Source organism: Pseudorca crassidens, chromosome 5, assembly GCF_039906515.1.
Source record: "Pseudorca crassidens isolate mPseCra1 chromosome 5, mPseCra1.hap1, whole genome shotgun sequence".
NCBI lineage: Eukaryota > Metazoa > Chordata > Mammalia > Artiodactyla > Delphinidae > Pseudorca > Pseudorca crassidens.
In genome coordinates this window covers 143351963-143373553 of record NC_090300.1, presented here as the reverse complement: position 1 = coordinate 143373553, position 21591 = coordinate 143351963, and the positions used below count along the sequence as shown (strand labels likewise).

General features: G+C 43.3%; 1 protein-coding gene across 1 annotated transcript; it reads left to right on the top strand.

Annotated features, from left to right (window-relative positions):
- The first annotated feature begins 100 nt into the window (after positions 1 to 100).
- Positions 101 to 21171, top strand: HMGN1 (high mobility group nucleosome binding domain 1). The gene is made up of 8 exons (XM_067737187.1): positions 101 to 138; positions 714 to 802; positions 14475 to 14893; positions 15218 to 15250; positions 15342 to 15371; positions 15454 to 15504; positions 18557 to 18685; positions 20312 to 21171. The coding sequence occupies exons 1-8, from the start codon at positions 101 to 103 to the stop codon at positions 20357 to 20359; spliced, it is 837 nt and encodes a 278-aa protein (XP_067593288.1). The 3' UTR covers positions 20360 to 21171.
- Positions 21172 to 21591: the final 420 nt, after the last annotated feature.

Genomic DNA, 21591 nt, shown 5'->3' with positions numbered 1-21591 from the left:
GTGTGGTTATGTAATTAATACTTATTTTAAACTGACTCACCTTTATTCCTAAATAAATGTATTTTTAAATAAACCTTTCCGTAAATAGAAGCCTACGGTAATGATAGTAGCAAGTAACCGTAAAAAGAAAAACGTTTTGTAAGTAGTTTTTAGTAAGTCGTGTTTACATTTCAAAGCTAAACATTGTAGTAAATCTAAGTAATTTACAAAACTGCATACCTGAGGTCCTGGTTACATTCAGCCTGTAATAAAGTAGCCTACATTTATGGGAAGATGAGGTTTTACAGCGAAAGAATCCTAACTCACAGTTATGTGTAGTAGGTAAAGCAAAAGATGATTAGCTGCCTCTTCTGCCCTGGTTGGAGTCTGAGAACTAATTCCCAATCAGAATGAATGGAGGAGCTGTGGTTCTACAAATTTCTGATTAAAGAAAACATGTGAAGCGAAACTATTCGATAGAGGTAGAGGGAATTATTTCCATGGAGAGGTTTCTTGGCCGGTAGGTGATGCTGAACTGACCAAAACAAAAGACAGGCTTGGACCCTGCTTCTGCTCCATAGCCTTCCCCTCCAGCTGGACCATCCAAGGCAGCCTGGCTGCTAGCTCCTCTACCCACTAAAGGTTTGGAAGGATTGGAAGTAGAAACCACCTCGTGAAAAGTGACAGCAGATCCTCCGGCCTCCATCTCCCGGCCCCCAGTCTCTGCTTTTCAGGCGGAAGAGGAGAGCATCGCCTGCTCCCCACCCGTACCACACCCCATCCCAGTGCCACATCCCCGCAGGAGGAGGATCACCAATTCCTGGTGAGATGAGAATTTGACAGAAAACCCTGGATAATGTCCTGGACTGTACAACAGTGGTAGGAGAGGACCAGCTGTACCTGGCCAGTGTGAACAACTCAGCTCTCTCCTATTGCTCCATCTGGGCAGCTCTTAAGAAGTGCGCTAACAAAGGCTGCCAACACCATCCGAGTACCACACTAGGCCATCAAGTTAAAAAGAAAAAAGTATCCGTCCCATAGAAAATAAAGACTGTGATAATGTCACAAATGGATTTCAGTCCAGAGCAAGACTGGCAGAAAATACTAACACCATTGGGGGTTTTCATCAAACCATTTCTTGTTCAGAACAAACAAGTCTTGGAACCTCTAACATAATACAACAATTCCTCTTCATAGGACTTCAGAGAATGTGTTTAGCAAGCCCTATATCAGTGACTTTTATGTTGATTTTAAACCAATCACGACTGAGATTGGAGAAATGAGTACTCTAATAGAGACCAACTCTCCGTCAGAGACTCAGAGGAGTGTCAGCAGGGACCAGAGACGTGCCCAGAACTGAGCGATTTAGGGCCAGTGACTGAGGGTGGCCCACCTGAGGCAGAGTCTTCTCAAGACAGGCACACCCAGAAGGCAACACTGAAATGCAAAGTGAAAATGAGATTGCCTCAACTATTCCCAAAACAGGGAAAACAGAGGGGACAAAGAGAAGAAACAATTTAGCAGGAACTGAATTTACCTCTTCTTAGCTTTGCCCGCTTGGTTTTACTAAATGAAAATGATGATGATGATCACATACCAGGTTGAATCAAAGAACAGACTATCTTTCCACCGGGAACTAGGGGTACATCAATATTCAGAGTAACTTAGGTAAAAATCTGCAGTGTTTATTTCAGTAACTGGCTGTCACAAACTAAGCGCAGGCAGATACCTCATTTGCACAAATTTTATAGCCAGCATATTGCTCAGTGGCTGTCAGAGGACTGGACATGTCCATATGTTGGCAGCCAGTTTTAGGTCCAAGATAGCTAACGATGAATGAAGTATTAGGATCTCTTGGAAAACTGCATTTTAACGTAGTTGAATGTTCAAGCATTCTTGTGTGTGTGTGTGTGTGTGTGTGTGTGTGTGTGTGTGGTGTGTATGTGTGTGAGGAAGTAATCAGAGAGGAAAATATCATAGATTGTAATTCAAGCTATTTTGTTGTTTTTTAAACTTGTTAAACTTGTTTAACTAGTTTTAAAAAAGCATTTCTGCAAAATTTTTAAATGCAAATGTTAAATATCTTTAAAAGCAGCGAGGTTATTGCTAGATGGTGGTCGAACAACATTGTGAATGTACTAAATGCCACTGGACTGTATGCTTTAAAATGGTTAATTCATGTCATGTGGATTTCACCTCAATTTAAGAAAAATATTGCTACAGCCAAATAACCTTTAAAATGTTTTTATTTTTGTCTCTTTGTTATGCTAAGCCCTTCTGAATATGCAAAATTCAACAGGTTAAAAATTAATCTTCTTATTGTTATTAGTGCAATAAATTTCATTTAGACCTCAAATTTTCACAGGCTTTTACTATGTCCAGAAATTTATCCCTAAATAAAACTGTCATTAGCTTTTTCTTTTTAAAAAATTATTCTAAAATAATTTCAAACTGAGAAAAATTACAAAAAATATAAATGGTATCAAGAACACCCAGTACCCTTTTTTTATATTCACCTACTTTAACATTAACATTTTAGCCCATTTGCTTTATCTCTTTCAAAATACCACTAAGAATATTCCCTTATATAATCACAGTACATTCATCAACTTCAGTGAAGTTGACGTTGATACAATACTTTAATCTGCCATTTGTGTTCGTTCCAGTTTTGTCAGTTGACTGAATAATGTCCTTTGTAACATTTTCCCTCCATTACAAGATCTAGCCCAGGGTCAGGCATTGCATTTAATTAACATGTCTCTTTGGCCTCCTTTAATCTGGACCATTTCCATAGCCTTGCTTTGTCTCTTATTACATTAACATTTTGGAAGACTTTGAGTCCAGTTCCTCTACATTCTCACCAATACTCGCATGGTCAGTCTTTTAAATCTTAGTCATTCTAATAGGTGTGTAGTTGCATCTCACTATAGTTTTTTGCTATATTTGCATTTCCCTAGTGACTACTAATATTGAGCAGGTTTTTACATGCCTATTTGTCATTCTTATATCTTCCTTGATGAAGTATCTGTTCAAATCTTTTGCCCCCGTTTTTACTGAGTTGTTTATTTTCTTAGTATAGAGCTTTGAGTTCATTCTGGACACAAGTCCTCTCTTTCGTATATCCTTTACAAATATTTTCTCAGTCTGTGGTTTATCGTTTCATTCTTCTAGAGGTGTCCTTTGAGGAGTAGATTTTAAACTATAGTAACAGAAAGTTAATCTGCCTGGGGCTGACGATGTGATCAAGATTGGCTGAGAAAGGACAGCAGGGATTTTTATCCAGGTGATTTGCATGTTCTAAAACTGGATAGTGGTGATGATTGCACAACTGTGTAGACTTACTAAGAATCATTGAATTTTACACTTAAGGCAGGTGAGTTTTATGCAGTGGGTTTTTACCACAATTAAAATTTTTTTTAATTTTAAAGATTAAAAAAATGTTTAATTTAAAGGGATTAAAGGCTTCTGTGTCTCAGACACTTTACTAACTGCAGGATATAATATTTTAAATAGAATATTGATTTATTTTTTTTTAATTTATTTATTTTTTTATTTTTGGCTGCGATGGGTCTTCATTGCTGCACGCAGGCTTTCTCTAGTTGTGGTGAGCGGGGGCTACCCTTCAGTGCGGTGCAGGGGCTTCTCATTGCGATGGCCTCTCTTGCTGTGGAGCACGGGCTCTAGACGCGTGGGCTCAGCAGTTGTGGCACACGGGCTTAGTTGCTCCACAGGCATGTGGGATCTTCGCGGACCAGGGCTTGAACCCGCGTCCCTTGCCTTATCAGGCGGATTCTTAACCACTGTGCTACCAGGGAAGCCCTGCAGAGTATAATATGTTGAGGAACCAAATGTCCTCAGTCCTTGTTCTCCTGGGGCTTAACTAAACAAATAACTGTAAGTACTGTCAGTAATTGCCAGCAGGGCTTCCCTGGTGGCGCACTGGTTGAGAGTCCGCCTGCCGATGCAGGGGACGCGGGTTCGTGCCCTGGTCCGCGAAGATCCGACGTGCTGCGGAGCGGCTGGGCCCGTGAGCCATGGCCGCTGAGCCTGCGCGTCCGGAGCCTGTGCTCCGCAACGGGAGAGGCCCACGTACCGCAAAATAAAAATAAAATAAAATAATTGCAGCATACAAGTCTTTAGAAGGTGCACACAGATTCATCTAAGCAACTGCCGCTCTCCTAGTTCCCAGGCGGGATGACAGGTTTATGGGTGCTCATTAGATTGTTAGTAAATAACATAAAACAAAAGAGGGTGGGAATTCCCTGGCGGTCCAGTGGTTAGGACTCTGTCCTTTCCCTGCCGAGGGCGCAGGTTCGATCCCTGGTTGGGGAAATAGGATCCCCCAAGCCGCGCATGGCATGGCCAAAAAAATAAAAAATAAAAATAAATAAATAAAAGACCTCGAAACGGGTCTCCCTGCTTCTGCCCTTGAGCCTCTAAGACCCAGAGCAGTCAGAGTGGTCCTTTAAAAGAAATAAAATAAAATATAATAGGGTATGGATGAAATAATAACGTTATGTGCACCACTTAAAATTGTTTTTCAAAAATGTCGTACGAGGAGGGGGACTTCCCCAGTGGCGCGGTGGATAAGACTCTGCCCTCCCAACGAAGGGGGTCCCTGGTTCGATCCCTGGTCAGGGAACTAGATCCCACACACATGCCGAAACTAAGAGTTCGCATGCCACAAACTAAGGAGCCCACGTGCTGCAACTAAGGAGCCCACCAGCCACAGTTAAGGAGCCCGCCTGCCACAACTAAGACCCTGTGCAACCAAATAAATAAATATATATATATATATTTTTTTATGTAGTATGAGGAGGGAGGGATAAACTAGGAGTTTGGGATTAACATTTACACACTACTATATATAAAATAGGTAACTAACAGGACCTACTGTAGAGCACAGGGAACCGTACGCAATATTTTGTAACAACCTATAAGAGAAAAGAAGATATATATATATAAATAACTGAGTCACCTTGCTGTACACCTGAAACTAACAGAACCTTGTAAATCAACTATACTTCAACTTTAAAAATGTAGTACAGGATGCTATTAAATACAAAGGGGCCTGATCTAGTGTGCGGCTTGAGCCTGTAAGAACTAGCGAAGGACTTCATATACTTCATTCTTTTCATCTCACACCCCCGGAAAAATACACTAGATTGATTAATGGGTCTCTGTTAGAAAGTTCCAAAAGAAAGAGAGAAAAATACAGCTTTCTGATGCCCTCCCACCAACCGTGAACTTACTCGCAGTACACCGGAAGAGGCAATTCTCTTTTCCCTTAGGTGGGCTCAGAGATGAGAGAGGTGGAAGGTTCCACATCAAGTTTCACCATGTCTTGTATACAAGACAAGCACACAAGTGGTTTCAGTGAATCTACAAGTCTGAGATCACTCATCCCACTTAGGGCTGTTAATGGCAAGAATAACTTTGCTGGTCCAGTTAACAGGACAGGTAACTTTTGGTAATAGGAAAGCTCTTTTTAGATCGAACCTAAATTTATGGTATTTCATACACAACGTGGTAGGCTGAGCTGATCACATAGGCTAGTATCACTGAAAGGAGCAAAGAGCATTGTATGACGTGCAAATATGATCAATACAAGCGACAGGAAAATTATGCCAAATGATGTGAAGTAAAGACCATAAGTCAGAGAATTAAACTGGATTACACTTGGGCTCAAAAAGCAGGAAAAGATATCTAAGACTCATCTATTTTTGCTAATTATTCTCTGAATGGAAAGGAAAATGAGAGGTCATTCAGATGGGAATCACATTCTATATCATTTAACTGTAATGAAATGTCACATTCTGATCCCTTTCTTCCCATTTTTTCCTTAATGAAAATTACACCAAAGGGAGTTCTTCATCAATTACAATGTGTCAGTTACAAACTAAGAAAGGATTCAGAAAGAAATCTTTTTTATTATTATTATTATCTGAAAAATGTAGAAGTAGAATTAAGAAAACATTTTTTTTCTGCTTTTAATTGTTATTCTAGCCAACACTCCAAACCACAGATGTGGGGCAACATCTCACCAAATTTGGGACAGCTTCCTCCTGTAGGTTTATGAATGGGGCAACCCTCAAACCATGTCAGCTGAACACATCTACACCATTGCCTCTGCTTTTATTTTATTTAATTAATTAATTTTTTTTTTTTTTTTTTTTTTGCCTCTGTTTTTAGAGTTCACACAAGCCAGGGAAACCTCGAACACTTTCATGTGATTTCAAGAGTTGGGTAGAACAAGTGCCCCTTAATGATGGAGTAGACTCTTTCTGCTCAAGCCTCAAATATTACAAAGTGGCTGCCCATTTGAAGGGGTGATTCTTTTTTGAAGCCACAGAAGCTGAGCAATCTGGAAGAGATGCAGGGAGTGTTCCTGCTATAGACGGAATATTTGTGTTCCTCCAAAATTCAAAAGTTGAAACATAATCCTTCATGTGATGGTGTTAGGAGGTGGGGCCTTTGGGGTGATTAGGTCATGGGTGTGGAGCCTTCATGAATAGGATTAGTGCCCTTATAAAAGAGACCCCAGAGAGCTGCTTTCCCCCTCCTGCCACTTGAGGACACAGCTCAAGACAGCCATCTATGAACCAGGAAGTGGGTTCTCACCAGACAATGAATCTGCCAGCACCTTGATCTTGAGCTTTCTAGCCTCCAGAATGGTGAGAAATATATTTCTGTCTTTTATAAGCCATTCAGTCTATGGCATGTCTGTTACAGCAGCCCAAACAGATTAAGACATTTCCTTTTCATATTTGGAAAGCCAAACTCAACTAGGGAGCAGGAAAGAATAATGTGACAATTTTCCAGTTTCCAATTTTTTTCTTAGTGTCCTTTCTAAAATAACAATCGATACTGTGGACTGCTGGAAGGGAAAGCTTATAACAATAATTCCAATGATCTTATCTAATAACAAGTATTTATATAGTCATGTATCCGTAAAGTTTGCAAGCAGGCTAGAAATATATACTGCATGGTAAGTTCTATGTCTAGTAGTCATCTTTGGGCTCTTTGTTTGTGTTGGGGCATTTCTGGCCAACTCATTGAGCATAGTGGTCCTTGAGAGCTCCTGTATCAGGGCCTGTATCTTTGCTTTCATCTGCGTCCTTTGCATCTCATCTTTCTGCAGCAACTTGGATATCCAGCAGAGCAGTGAACAATAGGCATTCAAGTGCTCTGACCATCACCTCCCTTCGCACCTTTTGCTCACAGGCTCACACCTGCCCTAGTTTATCTTCCATCTTCACCACATGGACAAACTGGCCCAGAGACTGGGCTTCTTGGGATACAGTACAATTCAGCACAGCGCAAGAGGGTCTGGAACTCTTCCCACTTCTCCCTTTCTACTCTCTTTAACTTAAGTCTGGTTCCCTCCCTACCACTCACTGAAACTGCTCCATCAGGACAGTGGGTGACATCCTTAGTTGTCAGTGTAGTAGACACTTTCCAATCCCTATTTGACTATCCACATACCTGTGGTCTCAGCCCTCACAGCACATCACTTCTTTCAAGCTGTGTCCTTCCCCAGAGCTCCAGACCTGTAGATCCAACTGCCTGCTGAACACTGGATGTTCCCTAAGCACCTCAAACTCAAAGTGTCAACACCAAACCCACCTGCTTCCCCTCAAGCCCCTTGTGTCCCCAACCTGGTGAGTGGCTCCCCATCGACACAGCCTACAGGACACAGATGATGATCAGCCCATTCCCTTCTTTGTCCTTCCTCACAGGGCCTGTATTTTGTTCAGGCATCCACGCCCTCTACTCCTGGCCCTACCCCCGACTCGAGGGGTGGACTTGATTTGCTCTAAGAGTATCCCATCCCCCCTTGCATGTGACCCAGTTCTGACCAGTAAGTAAAGGCAATCAAGTGAGGGTTTCTGGGAAAAGAGACATGCTTTGCCTGGATGCTATAAATCTGGATGTGACATCTGGAATTGCACTTCCAGACTGAGGATGAAGCCAACTCAGAAGAAGGAGTCTATAGCAGCCAGGAGCACAGCAAAAGGCAGAAAAGAACCTGAGACTGTGATAATACAGTAAGCCGCTGAATCCCCCAGTCTGGAACACTCTGTCATGGGAGGTAATCCACCTTCTTATTGTTTATGCTGATTTGGGTTTCTATTACTCCTAGCCGAAACTCTCCCTCCTCTCCCTCCCACCCAATCCACTGAAGAATCCTGCCAGTTACCTCCACCAAAACACATCCCAAATCCCTCCCTCCACTGATCTGCATCCCCACAGCCAACATCCTATTCACTCGTTGTGTAGACAACATTAAAATGTCTCCTCTGGTCTCCCATGCCTCCTCCCAGCAACCAGACTTCACATCGCAGCCTCTCAGCCTGACCTCTACTTGGAGTCCAGATCAGTGACATAAGTCCCCTTCATAGCTCCGCCACTGCCCTCACATCCTGGCCACTGCTTTCTTCTCTAACTACAACACGTAGTTAATTAATCTCTCCTTCCAACACGCCAAGGTCAATCCTACCTCAGGACCTTTGTAGGAGCTGTCTCCTCTGTCCAGAGGCTTCTCCCTCAGATCCCCCAGAGGCCAGGTCATCTTACCCTTCACTTCTCTCCCCAGAGACCCCTCCTGACTATCCCATCTACTAGCCCCATTCAGTGTGCCTCCAGCACATTCTATATTGTGACAGTTTTCTTCCTTCAAGGCACTGCCACCCTGTGAAGGAATCTCATTACCTTTTTTATTTGTACTCCCACTAGAATGGAAGCCCCATGAGGACAGGCAACTTGACTCTTGTGTTCACCACTATATCCCTAGGTCTAGGACAGCACCTGGCATTGGGTAGGCAAACTGTTTAACTTTGTCTATCACCACCAATTCTGCGCTACATTATGCTTGTAATTCTTTTTTCTGAAATCCCTTGGGGAAAAAAAAAAAGAGAGAGACTTCCCTGGTGGTCCAGTGGTTAGGACTCCACGCTTCCACTGCAGCAGGCACAGGTTCATTCCTGGTTAGGGAACTAAGATCCTGTATGCTGCACAGCGCAGCCAAAATAAATAAATGAATAAAATAAACTAAAATTCCTGCAATCAGCTCCTCATCGACCAGGCTGAATCAACGCGTGATTTTCCAAAGCGGGACACGTGGACCCCAGGGTGGAGTGGTGGTAAGCATACTTCTGTGAATGTATACAAAGGTCCTGAAGGTTCTTGGGGATTTCTTTTTTTTTTTTTTTCTGCGGTACGCAGGCCTCTCACTGTTGTGGCCTCTCCCGTTGTAGAGCACAGGCTCCGGACGCGCAGGCTCAGAGGCCATGGCTCACGGGCCCAGCCACTCCGCGGCATGTGAGATCTTCCCGGACCGGGGCAGGAACCCGTGTCCCCTGCATCGGCAGGCAGACTCTCAACCACTGCGTCACCAGGGAAGCCCTCTTGGGGATTTTTTTTTAAATTTTGTGTGTTCAGGTGATCGTCGACATTCAGGATCACCCAGCATAGACTGCTACTTTTGACCAAGCATTGCCTATTTTTGTGCCTGTGTTGGGTGCATGTTTAGGTTTGGCCCCAAGTGGGGCCAGCTTTCCACAGTTTTACAGGTAATTGTAAAAGCATCTATAAAACTATAGATGATTTTAATTCATAAATGGTGTTATCTATATCACACGAAACCTAAGTCGCACCACAAAGGGCTGAATGAATGATCGCTTGTCAATTGTACACATAAGGTGCCAGAACAAACGCCACAGAGATCATATGGGCCAAACACCATAGGCGTGCAGCAGTTTGCTTTTAGCAAAACTCATTCTTCATGTTAATGCTGTTGGTTTACATTTTATTGGTTTTGTAGAGATTTGGGGGTTCAAAAGTTAGTTTCAGATTTATAGTTGTTTAAAACCTCTAAGCATTAAACATTCCAACCTTATTTTAAGTTTTCAAAGACGTAAGTGAACTCTATAATAGAAATAATTTAAGTCAGGACTTGCAAGAACATTTTGTTGTTTTATACAACGTGCCACGTGACGTGTACATACGTGGTTATACACTGCAGCGTCCTTTGTGGGAACGAAAGCCTGGGCACAATTCGAAAAGTCCAGTCAATAGAGAATTGGTTTTAAAATGTTTGGCACATCTATACAGTGGACTACAATGCAGCAATAAAAAGAAGGAGGAATCTTATAAGTACTTGTAGGAAACAAACTCCATTAAGTGAAAAATGCAAGTTGTCAAACAGTGTGAAAAATGAGAAAAAGGAAGGAAAAAAAATATATACACATATATTTGCTTGTATGTGCATAAAATATGTCTGGAAGGATCCACAAGAAGCAGCAACATTGGCTCCTCCTTGAGAGAACCAGACATCTGGGGGGGACAGAAGTGGAATGGAGACTTCTTAGCAATCTTTTTTTTTTTTTTTTTTGCGGTACGCGGGCCTCTCACTGCTGCGGCCCCCTCATTGCGGAGCACAGGCTCCGGACGTGCCATGGATCATGGGCCCAGCCACTCCGCGGCACGTGGGATCTTCCCGGACCAGGGCACGAACCCATGTCCCCTGCATTGGCAGGCGGACTCTCAACCACAGCGCCACCAGGGATGCCCTCAGCAATCATTTTGCACTTGGAATTTTGAGCCACATAAATATTTCTTCCAAAAATAAACAGAAATATAAAAGGTGGCATCTATAATCACGCACGCTCACACACAGGCATCTCAAACTGCCTCTGGAGGCTCGGCAGAAGACACAGGTGAGAAAAATCAGCAGCACTGGGACCCTGGCACTCTGGAGAAAGGAAGCCTCCTTGCAAGTTATAAGGTCAAGTGCAGCCTGTGGAATGCACACACAAGGGAGGCCAGGAGAAGCTGAAGAGCTCAATTTGTATGTGAAATCATCTGATTTTGACATGTTGCCGAAAAAGTCTTTAAAACTTTACTGCTGATATCTAGCCAGAAATGTATACATTAAGTGCACAGCTCGATGAATATTCACAGGGCGAACACAACAGTTACAAGTAACATCCAGATCAAGAAATGGAAGATGGGGCTTCCCTGGTGGCGCAGTGGTTGAGAGTCCGCCTGCCGATGCAGGGGACACGGGTTCGTGCCCCGGTCCGGGAAGATCCCACATGCCGCGGAGCGGCTGGGCCTGTGAGCCATGGCCGCTGAGCCTGTGCGTCCGGAGCTTGTGCTCCGCAACGGGAGAGGCCACAGCAGTGAGAGGCCTGCGTACCGCAAAAAAAAAAAAAAAAGAAAAAAAAAAGAAATGGAAGATGGCCAGCTCCCTAAAGCCCTCCGCTGCTCTGTTCCAGTCACTCCCCCCCCACCTACCCCCACTACTATCCTGACTTCAGACAGACTATATTCGTTGTGCCTGCCTCAGTACAGTGTATGAACAGGATCACAAGTACTGTGGGCTGGCATCTTTCTCTCAACATCGTGCCTGTGAGATTCATCCACCTCTTGTGTGCAGTTGCAGACAGCTGTTTCTTATTGTTCATACTTTTCCATTTATTCATCCATTCTCCTGTTGGTGGGCATTCAAGTTGCTGCCAGTTTGGGCCTATAAAATAGCTCAGATATGAATATTCTATTTCATGTCTTCTTGTGAACAGGCCTAAGCATTTTTGTTGGGTATGTTTCTAGGAGTGGCATTACTGAGTCATGGAGTATCTATTTAGCTTTGAAAAGATACTAACAGTTTCCCTACTGTGTTCTCGGTTGCTCCACGTGCTTGTTTTGGCAACTTTAAAAAAATCCCGACCAAAGCAAACATCTGTAGGCCGCAAGTCTCTCACCTCTGGCCTCGTGCCTCTTCAGTTCTCATGGGAGAAAGATCTTCATGAGGTTGAGATCTCAGCACATCATCCCTTAATTAAGACCGTACGGGATTCCCTGGCGGTCCAGCGGTGAGGACTCCGAACTCTCACTGCTGAGGGCCCAGGTTCAGTCCCTGGTCAGGGAACTAAGATCCCACAAACCGCACAGCAGAAAACAAAACAAAACAAAAAAACCCAAACCTTGCAATGTCTCCCACTCCTTGGATAATGGCCAAACCCCTTAGCCTGGCATCAAATGCTTTCTGCAGGCTGCCCTTCTTTTTTCTGCCTCTTTTCTTTAATCTTCACTTTCCACCGTCGATGGGCCCATCCGTGCCATTCTGAGGGCTCTGGACGGCCGTCACGTTCTGTTAAGTCTGCACGCCTTGAGATGTGCTGTCCCTCTTCCTCTGGCTTCCCCTTTCCCTTAGTAGGCCAGGCCAATTTGTGTACTTTATTCTCTCCACTAAACTACCACCCCAAGTCCTTGGGAACAGTGTCCTGCCTTCAGTCTCTCTACCCCAGGGCCTATCACAATGACTGGCACAGGGAACGTGCTCACTACATGTTTGTGCCACAAACTTGGACTCTCTGATGCTATCATTTTTTAATGCAAATAGGAGAGGGGAAAAATAAAGAAAAGTAACCTATAAGGGAAAAGCATCTGAAAAAGAATATATGTATATGTATAAATGAATCACTGTGCTGTACACCTGAAACTAACACAACACTGTAAATCAACTATACTTCAATTTAAAAAACTTACTAATTCAACAAACATGTAATAGTTTCTGGGAACAAAGTGGTGTCAAGATTAACAGGGCTCCTACCCTCATGGAACTCATACTCCTGTGAGGGAGACAGGCAACAAATAACTAAACACATAAAGCAATTACAGAATGTGATCAGAGCCATAAAGGAAATATGCAAGGTGATGTGAAAGGAAGCAACAGAAAAAGGGGAGATTAGAGAGGGACAGGATTGCCAGAATGGATCTCAAGAAGAAGAAAAGAAAAAACTTAGTGTTCTCAGCAAAAAAAAAAAAAGAGGGAGAGAGAAAAGGATAAATTTCCATCTTACCCTACTCCCCCCAATTGTTCTTCCCAAAGGCAACCACTGGCACCACGTCCTTGTGCATCTTCCTGAAATATACAATGAACGTATAACTTTATACTCAATATAGCTGTTTAGTCTCGATAGATGCTGTGCAGATAACTGGAGATGGGGAGTTGCAATCCTAAACTGAAAGGCCAAGAAAGGCCTCAATGAGATAGTGACATCTGTGCAAAGATCCAAAGGGGATGAGGAATAGAGCAGCACTGGTCTGACGCAGTGCATGAAGCATTCCAGGCAAAGGGAGCAGCAGGCGACAAGTCCTGAAGCAGGACTGCCCCGCCTACTTGAGGCTGGGAAGGTGAACCGAGGGAAGCAGCGGTGAAAACCGTTTGAAGTGGGCCAGATGGCAGAGGAGTATATGTCACTTTAAGGACTTGAGATTTTATTTTCTTTTTTTTTTGGCGGCGCAGCGCAGCATGCGGGATCGTAGACCCGCCACCAGAAACCCGCGACCCCTGCAGTGGAAGCGCAGAGTCTTAACCACTGGACCACTAGGGAAGTCCAATAATTTCTTGAATGAGAAGGGAAGGCACTAGAGTTACTGATCAGGAGTCAGAGTCTGACTAGTGGTTTTCAAAATTCACTTCTTCCGTGAAGAGCGGCCTCATTCTTTTTCGAATGACTAGAATACGTAGCTCATTAATCTACTACGTGAAGGTGAAGGTGTCATAGTTTCTCCGGGCCTTTCAAATGGTGGACATTTAGTCTGTTTCCAAATTTTCGGACTCAAAGTACTCCATGAATTTTCTCTTCTTCTTCTCCATGAATTTCAGCTGACAATTTTCCGATTAAAACCTTTTTCTGCATTAACCCAACTGAATCAGTCCTTCTAAACATAATTTTCTTATTCATTAAAGAAACTGGGTAACATGTGACCTCACAGGTTCCGGGGTTCCCAGCTCAGACCCCCCAGCCTGAAGCTCTTTCCACCTCAGAAAGGTGCTTAGGTGAGCCACGTGGTTAAAAAACAGGCAGGAGCCGGATGGGCGTGCTTCCTGTTTCACTTCTGCACAGTAGATCAGCCGGCCAGGGGGTCTGAGAGTGGGTCCGCGTCCTAGGGCCGGTGGGGGCCGGGACTCAGACGCCCACTATGCTCCTGAGACAAACCGCCTGCACCCACGGCCCCCCAAAGGACGGATGACTTAAAAGAAGCTACAGAAAGGCCGGACCGCGAGCAACCTTGTATGGTAGCCGGGCCGCAATTCCATGGCCTTCGCAAAGACCCGCGCCTGCGCACTGGAGACCCGCGCGTGCCCGCGCCGACTTTCCTTCCCACGGCCTCCCTTCCCGCTCCTGCGCACTAGGACCCATTTCCCGCAGGCCAGCAAGACGGGAGACCTATTAGATAGCCTTTCTTACTGAGTTGGGAGAAATTGGTTCGTACTTGAACCTGTTGTCTCTCCCTTCCCAGTCTGTGAGATCCAATTGACCCTAGAGGGGAGAGACCCTATCCTGGGGCTTTCCGGGAGCTGACGGGCGCTCAGGTATCCAGCAGGGTGGTGAGCGGGCTCACCCGGCAACCACGTGGCGGGCCTCCGCCAATCGGCGCGCAGACCGCACTTTGCAGCTCAGCTTCAAACAAACTACCGTGAGGCGAGAGCTGCCTTTGGGGCCCCGCCCCCTCGCCTGGGTCTGGGGCCCTGCGAGACGGCGGGCGGGTAGGGGCGCCGAGAGCGGGGGCGGGGCGCAGTGGTCGAGTGACGGCCCGCCTCACCTATTCGGGGCCCGGGCCGCGGCGCGGTGGGCCCCGTAGCCAATGGGCGGGGGCGGGGGGCGGCCCGGCCGACGGGGAGGGGGAGCCCGCGGCTGGGGGACGCGGGGGGAGGAGGGGGCGGTCTCCCAATCCGGTTCCATCCGGTTCTCCCACCGCCCCCGCCGCGGGTCCCAGCAGCTCGGGCGGCGGGAGGAGCGGCAGCGGCCAGGCAGCCCAGGTTCGCGAAGGCTCTCGGCGCGCCGCGGCCCGCAGGCACCCGGCACGCGCCCGCCCTGCCGCGACGATGCCCAAGAGGAAGGTGAGCGGCGGCCGCGGCCCTCACACGCCCCCCTCCGCCGCCCGGCCGGCCCCGGCGCCCCGCGAGGCCCAGGCCTGCCGCGCTCTCGGCAGCGCTGGGCCCGCGAGGCGTCCGGACCTGCGGCGGGCGGGCGTACGGCGGCCCCGGGCGCGCCGTTCTGGAACGTTCGGCGGCCCGAGGAGCAGGGTGGGAGATTCGAACGCGGCGGCGGGAAGCCGCTGACGTCACGCGGCCGAGCATTGTTCTCGCGGGCGGGCGGGCGCTGGGCTCGTGGGCACTTTTGTTTGCGGGCTGCGTCCACTCGCCGTCTGCTTTCTCCCGCAGGTCAGCTCCGCCGAGGGGGCGGCGAAGGAGGAGGTAAGAACCCGCTCCTCTTCTCTCCCGGGGGTGGTTTCGGTTTGCACCGCACCCCGCATTCCTTGCTCATTTTCCTTTTTTTCTCCCAAAGCCCAAGAGGAGATCGGCGAGGTTGTCAGCTGTAAGTAAAGCGAGCCCCCTGACCTCTCTTTTCCGTGGGATTGTACCCAGGGAAGAAACTCAGTGCTATCTTTGCCTTTCAGAAACCGGTTCCTGCAAAAGTGGAAACGAAGCCAAAAAAGGCGGCAGGAAAGGTAGGTTTCACACTCACCTTAAGAGATCGTGGTGTCTTCGAAATGCTGCAGTGCTACCTCACGCGCATTGCCAGCAGCTGAGATCTTGACTTTGAGAATCTCGAAATCAACTACAGTTTGATGTCATAGTCTCCTAAAAAGTCATAGTGTTACCTTATTTATCACTTTAATTCTATGTTACAGTAACTTCAATAAACAATGCTTTTTCTGGTTTGGGTAAAATACAGTAGATGTAGTTATCATCCCGGTTTACGGGAATATGATGTATCACCTTAATGCTGCTGCAGAATTTGGGAAACTTAAGACGGCTAAAAATATTGAAGAATAACTTTCGCTTACCAGGGAAATCCATTCTTTGTGTTGTGTATGTTTTGGTTAGGGGTCCTCTGTTGGTTGCGTGCTTGTACTTCCTCTTTTGACAATATCAGCAAGGCTAGGACTGAGGCCAGGAGATAGGGAATGTGTAAGTTTTTGCATGTAAGGTGCTCGAGGCAAGGTAGGGGGACATATCTTATGTCCAGGGGTAGATCAAGAGCTGTGTTCTCTGAAAACATGATTAACAGTCTTCTAAAAGTATTTTATATACCATTATATGTATAGGAGTTCACTAAGTTATTTTATTGTGAATAGTATCATGGTTGCTGCTCTAGAATAGATCCATGATTGCTTTATTCACATTGCCGGTCTTTGGGTAGTTGTTGGATATATATATGTAGGTTTGAAAACTTTTAAGTTGGAAAAGCTAAATGTGTGCATGTTATTTGTAACTTTGTGTTTGGATTTAGCATTGATGCCACCCTCTGTAAAGCTCTTCCTTGTTCTTCAGGGGCAATTCATGGTGTGATTAATTTCTGTTTACTCAAAACTTAAGTGAGAGTTTGCTATTAGAAGTCTCTCCCCAAAATCCTTATCGTCATTACCCCTTTCCTAAAAGTGTAGGTGAAAGATAAACACTGCATAATCAAAGATTCCTTTCATTTCTTTCTTTAAACATTGTACAGAGCTGAGTGTAAAAATCTTAACGTTTTTTCAATAGAAAGTTCTGTTTTGTGATCCTTTTTAAGAGGGTTCAAGGAAGGTGTAGGCGTAGTATGTCAACTTGAAATTTCTTACACCAGAAAATAATGGGATAATTCTGTATGAGAAATAAGAGTAGGCGGGAAAAATAGTGGCTCTTGTTGCAAAAAGTCTGCTTGAACAGTGTACTGTTTTGTTATTACACGTTTTATTATTTGCTTTTTTAAATAAACTGATTGGATGGAATACTATGCCTGTTTTCTCAAATTTTTCTTTTCTTTAATTTTTTTAAAAATTTATTTTTATTGGCAGTCTTGGGTCTTCGTTGCTGCGTGCAGGCTTTCTCTAGTTGTGAGTGGGGACTACTCTTCGTTGCAGTGTGCGGGCTTCTCATTGCAGTGGCTTCTCTTGTTGCCGAGCACAGGCTCTAGGACCACGGGCTTCAGTAGTTGCAGCACGCGGGCTCAGTAGTTGCGGCTCGCGGGCTCTAGTGCACAGGCTCAGTAGTTGTGGCATGTGGGCTTAGTTGCTCCGCGGCATGTGGGATCTTCCCGGACCAGGACTCGAACCCGTGTCCCCTGCATTGGCAGGCGGATTCTTAACCGCTGTGCCACCAGGGAAGCCCAAAGTTTTCTTTCTTTATTTACCTGCGTCTGTATTTTGATTTGCCCTAAAATTTTTTTTTAATGAAAACAGTTCAAATTTACCTCCAGTTGGGTTTGGGACATCAGTTATAATCAACAGGTAAGTTTTCACGTCAGTGTTTCTTGAGAAACAAACCTGTCAGTTCAGTTTTCCCAAAGGAAAAATGATGGGGAGAGGGGAGGAGCCTTTTTCCCCTTTTAGTTTCAATAATATATCTTTGTCTTCATAACCGAATCGTTTTAAAGCCTTAAAAAGGAGGTAAAGCTTTTGATGTATTGATTACCATACTACGGACGTGTTGATTTATTTTGTTTTGTGTCACTTTCCGGCTGTTGATAGTTAAAATGGTATTATTTCAGTCCAGGCTATTGCATAGTTCTGTTTTCACATTTCAGGTTTTACATTTTTATGTTACTGTGATAATGGTTATTAAATTAATGAGAAATCTAAAGAAATCAGATTATAAAAGAATCATTTTTAAATACAGAAACGATTGTCACACTTCATGGTGGCAATGTATGTAGCGGTGTTGTCCCAAATATGTTTGTTTAGGTAATTTATTATTCTAAAGATACTGAATTACTAGTAGTTGTCATGCATTCATGTATGGAATGCCATTATAGAAGTATCGGTCACTATTGGTCTTATCTAAGTCGGCTGTTAACTACATTCTCTACTTACAGGAAATACTTAAGTGTCTCCTTCCCAGTTGATGGTGTCCAGAAATACTGTTTTATATTACTTTAAAGTGGCTTAACCTTTGAATCTCTTATCATCATACTAACACCTGTGCTTTTCAGGTTCTTCATACACCTAAATGAAAACGATAAACTCAAAATTGATCCTTTTAGCTACTTCTTATATGATATCAAGGGACTAACTGTAGCAGAACTGTAGTAGAGTAGTCAGTCTGACCTTAACAACATGGTGCTTTTCTCAGGTGAAAGGTCTTAACTGTGAGGGTAACCATCTTGTCAAGACAGTGGTTTTGATTATCTTTCCTGCTTAAAGAGTTTGGGGGTAGGTAGGGTTATATTGGGGAAGCGATTCCTCCAGCATTTCTTCACTTCATTTGTTCTCTCATGTGGAACTTTAGAGAATAGCGGGTAATTGAGAAAGTGGAGAAGGGTTGTAGCTGAGGCTTTAGGTTTAATTAGGTTTAATTGTTGTAAGTCTGATGACGCTTGGTGTGCAGGTGTTGTTAGTGGTCTCCTCAGTGTGCTGTGTGGTCCTGATTACTGGGGGTGGACCTTAACGTGTGTCCTGTAACTCAGAGTGACACACGACCACATTAACATTGCAACTGCGGTGGATGCAATCTCTCTAGCAAGTCAGAAAATGTTAGTAAGTGCAGAGTTGATACTTAAAATATATTCTTGTTCTGTCACAGGATAAATCTTCCGACAAAAAAGTGCAAACAAAAGGGAAAAGGGGAGCAAAGGGAAAGCAGGCTGAAGTGGCTAACCAAGAGACTAAAGAAGACTTACCTGCAGAAAATGGAGAAACTAAAAATGAGGAGGTCAGAAGTGTTTGTGTGTTGTTCATTTTGACTCTGAAGAGTAGATAATAAACTATATTTTTATGTAGCAGATAAGGCAGTCTTTATCCTTTAGGATATTGAACAGAGTTTTGTACAGTAACTCCCAAGTGAATGGACAGATTATTTTTATGCATTAGATCCTATTTGAAAATATATGTGTAAATGGATTTTTTTAAGTGAGTGAACAAGAAATTGTAATGTATTCAGAATTTCAAAATCAGATTCATGATCTTTATTGTATATAGGGTTCATTAATTTAATTGCTTGTGTGAGTTTTAAAAAAGATTTAATTTACTAAATGGTATAACATATTTTTCTTTCTTTAACATGACCTAGGGGTTTTCTTTAAACAAATATTCTAGTCTTCTTTTTTTTCCCCAAATTGCCATCTGTAGAACTGTTAATATAATCTTGTTTGGTTTTTATATTCTGGATATTGCTTTAAATTTTTTTAATTGATTCTCATTTGTCTTATTTTTCCCACTTTCTAATAAAGAAGGCTTATTTTTCTTAAAAGCCACTTGTCTAGGATTAAGTAGTAATTTAGATTAAGCAATTAAAAAGATTGATGTCCTTAATCTTTATCCTTTTAAGCTCTGAGAAAAAGAGGTTTTACCTTAAAAAAAAAAAGTGTGTTGCAAGGTTGTGGTAAATAACTTTTTAAGCCAAGCCTTTTTTTTTTTTAACATTGGCTAAGCAGAAAATATAAATAGAATATTAATTTTTAGACTTTTATATTTATAGATCAGGTTTTAACGTAATAACTACTTACTCCCCCGATTTGCAGTCACAAATTCCTAAATCTAACCCCAAGTCAAATATTATGTGATAGTAAGATGAAATTAATCCAGTTATAAGGGGAGAATGAGGCCTTCTGAGCCCTTTTATCAACTACAGTTGATTCTCGTTATTCATGATGGTTGTGTTCTATAAGGTTGCTCTGTATGCTGGACAGTTGCTCATAGTGGAAATTCTCAAAATGTTCTCATCACAACATTTCCATCAACAGATCAAACCATAACCTTATTTTATGTGTGTCTGTTTAATGTATGTTTTGGGTAAGTTAATATTGAACTCAGGGCCAACAGAAACAGCACTATAACTCGTGCCTCAGTGAAGCTGTCTAACGTGTGTCTTCTCCACATGGCGCGTCACAAGCTTCTTGCATAGCACATAGTACTGGACAGCACTATACTTGTCTAGTAAACATTGTTGACCAAAAGCACAAAAAAAATGTGAAATGTGTGGCACTAAACAGAGTGTGAAAAAGACACTTGTTTACAGTGTTACAGCTGAAACAAGGCAGAAGGGCCTCAGCTGGGAATGTCTGTGTCGGGTGACTCATATTTTTGCTGCTCTGTATCTGTACGTACATGACCATGGAACATGAAACATGAGTATTGATTTGGGGTTACAAATAAATTTTAGTGAGTCAGTAAATTTATAAATACAGAATCTACAAATAATGAGGATTGAATGTATTGTTAAGACTTAATAATAGTAATGAGTAAAACTTACACTGTATTAAATGCTAAATATCTCTAACATTATAACACTGACACAGAAGTCAAATGTTCTATCACTGTTTTTCCTTTGATTTTGCAGAGCCCAGCTTCTGATGAAGCAGGAGAGAAAGAAGCCAAGTCTGATTAATATCACACACCTGGTCCTATCAGTGGTCCCTGTTTCCCTTCTTGTACAATCCAGAGGAATATTTTTATCAACTATTTTGTAAATGCAAGTTTTTTAGTAGCTCTAGAAACATTTTTAAAAAGGAAGGAATCCCACCTCATCCCATTTTTTAAGTGTAAATGCTTTTTTTTAAGAGGTGAAATCATTTGCTGGTTGTTTATTTTTTGGTACAACCAGAAAATAGTGGGATATTGAATATGGGAGGCTTTGATTGTCTTGAGTGTCAGCTTAACATTCCACAGATGGAGGGTAGCTTTTATATCCTATAATACAAAGCATACTACATGGCAGTTTGGAGTCAGTTGCGCATTTAATGTCTTAAACACTTTAAATTACTTCTCTTCCCACGTTGTTTTTGGTAGAATTGTTTCCTAAAGCAAACCACTCACCCCTTGATCTTGGCTCTCCTGGGCAGAGTTTTGTGCACTCTGTAACATCTTCGGTCGTGGTAGTCCAGTTCTTCTAGTAACTGTTAATGTGCTGTGAACGATTGACAATTTGAGTATGTAGTGTATGTGATATTAAATTGTGAATTAGTGGGACTTACGATGTAACAGCATATCAATATTTGAAGATATTGGTACTTGATATCCTGTGAAGGAAAATTTGCCCCCAAATTTTAAGCTGGAAAGTCACTGGAATAACTGTTCAGAAAAGAATCACAACTACATGATTTTTTAGGTTTTTGGTACGTATGTTGAGAATTGTGTACAAATTGAAATGTCTGTGTACTGATCCTCAAAACAACAAATAAAATCTCAACTATGAAAGAATTTCTTGAAGCACATGGATTAAGTTGTGGTTTAAATTTCATTTTAAAGAATTTTCACATTTGTTTTTCCAAAGTCTTAATAAAATTTTGGAAGAGTGGAATACTTCATTTTTTCTGTAATACTTCAACAGTGTACTTTGAAGATGCTTTTGTGACTAAATTGGTTTAATGGGAAATCAGTCCCCTGTTAATTATTCACTCTTCCTGTGAACTACGCTTATAAATACTGAATAAGCTAGCACGGGATCTTATAGGTTTGTATTTGTGTATTTTCGAGATTCGCTTTCATGCAAGTCCTTCCTTCTGTTTTGCCGTCTAAATAGTCTTTAGAGGTGGTACTGGACACTGCTGCTTTGGCAAATGCAGAAGTGGAGCCAGAGATGGCATCTTGCCAAGGTCACCACTAAAGAGGGAGAGGCCT

Bases quoted from the DNA above. Each gene is read 5' to 3' on its own strand.
- HMGN1 (XM_067737187.1), top strand. From the start codon at position 101: ATGATAGTAGCAAGTAACCGTAAAAAGAAAAACGTTTT. The intron at 15,372-15,453 runs GTAAGTAAAGCG...TTTGCCTTTCAG, and splicing joins GATCGGCGAGGTTGTCAGCT to AAACCGGTTCCTGCAAAAGT. The intron at 18,686-20,311 runs GTCAGAAGTGTT...TTGATTTTGCAG, and splicing joins GAGAAACTAAAAATGAGGAG to AGCCCAGCTTCTGATGAAGC.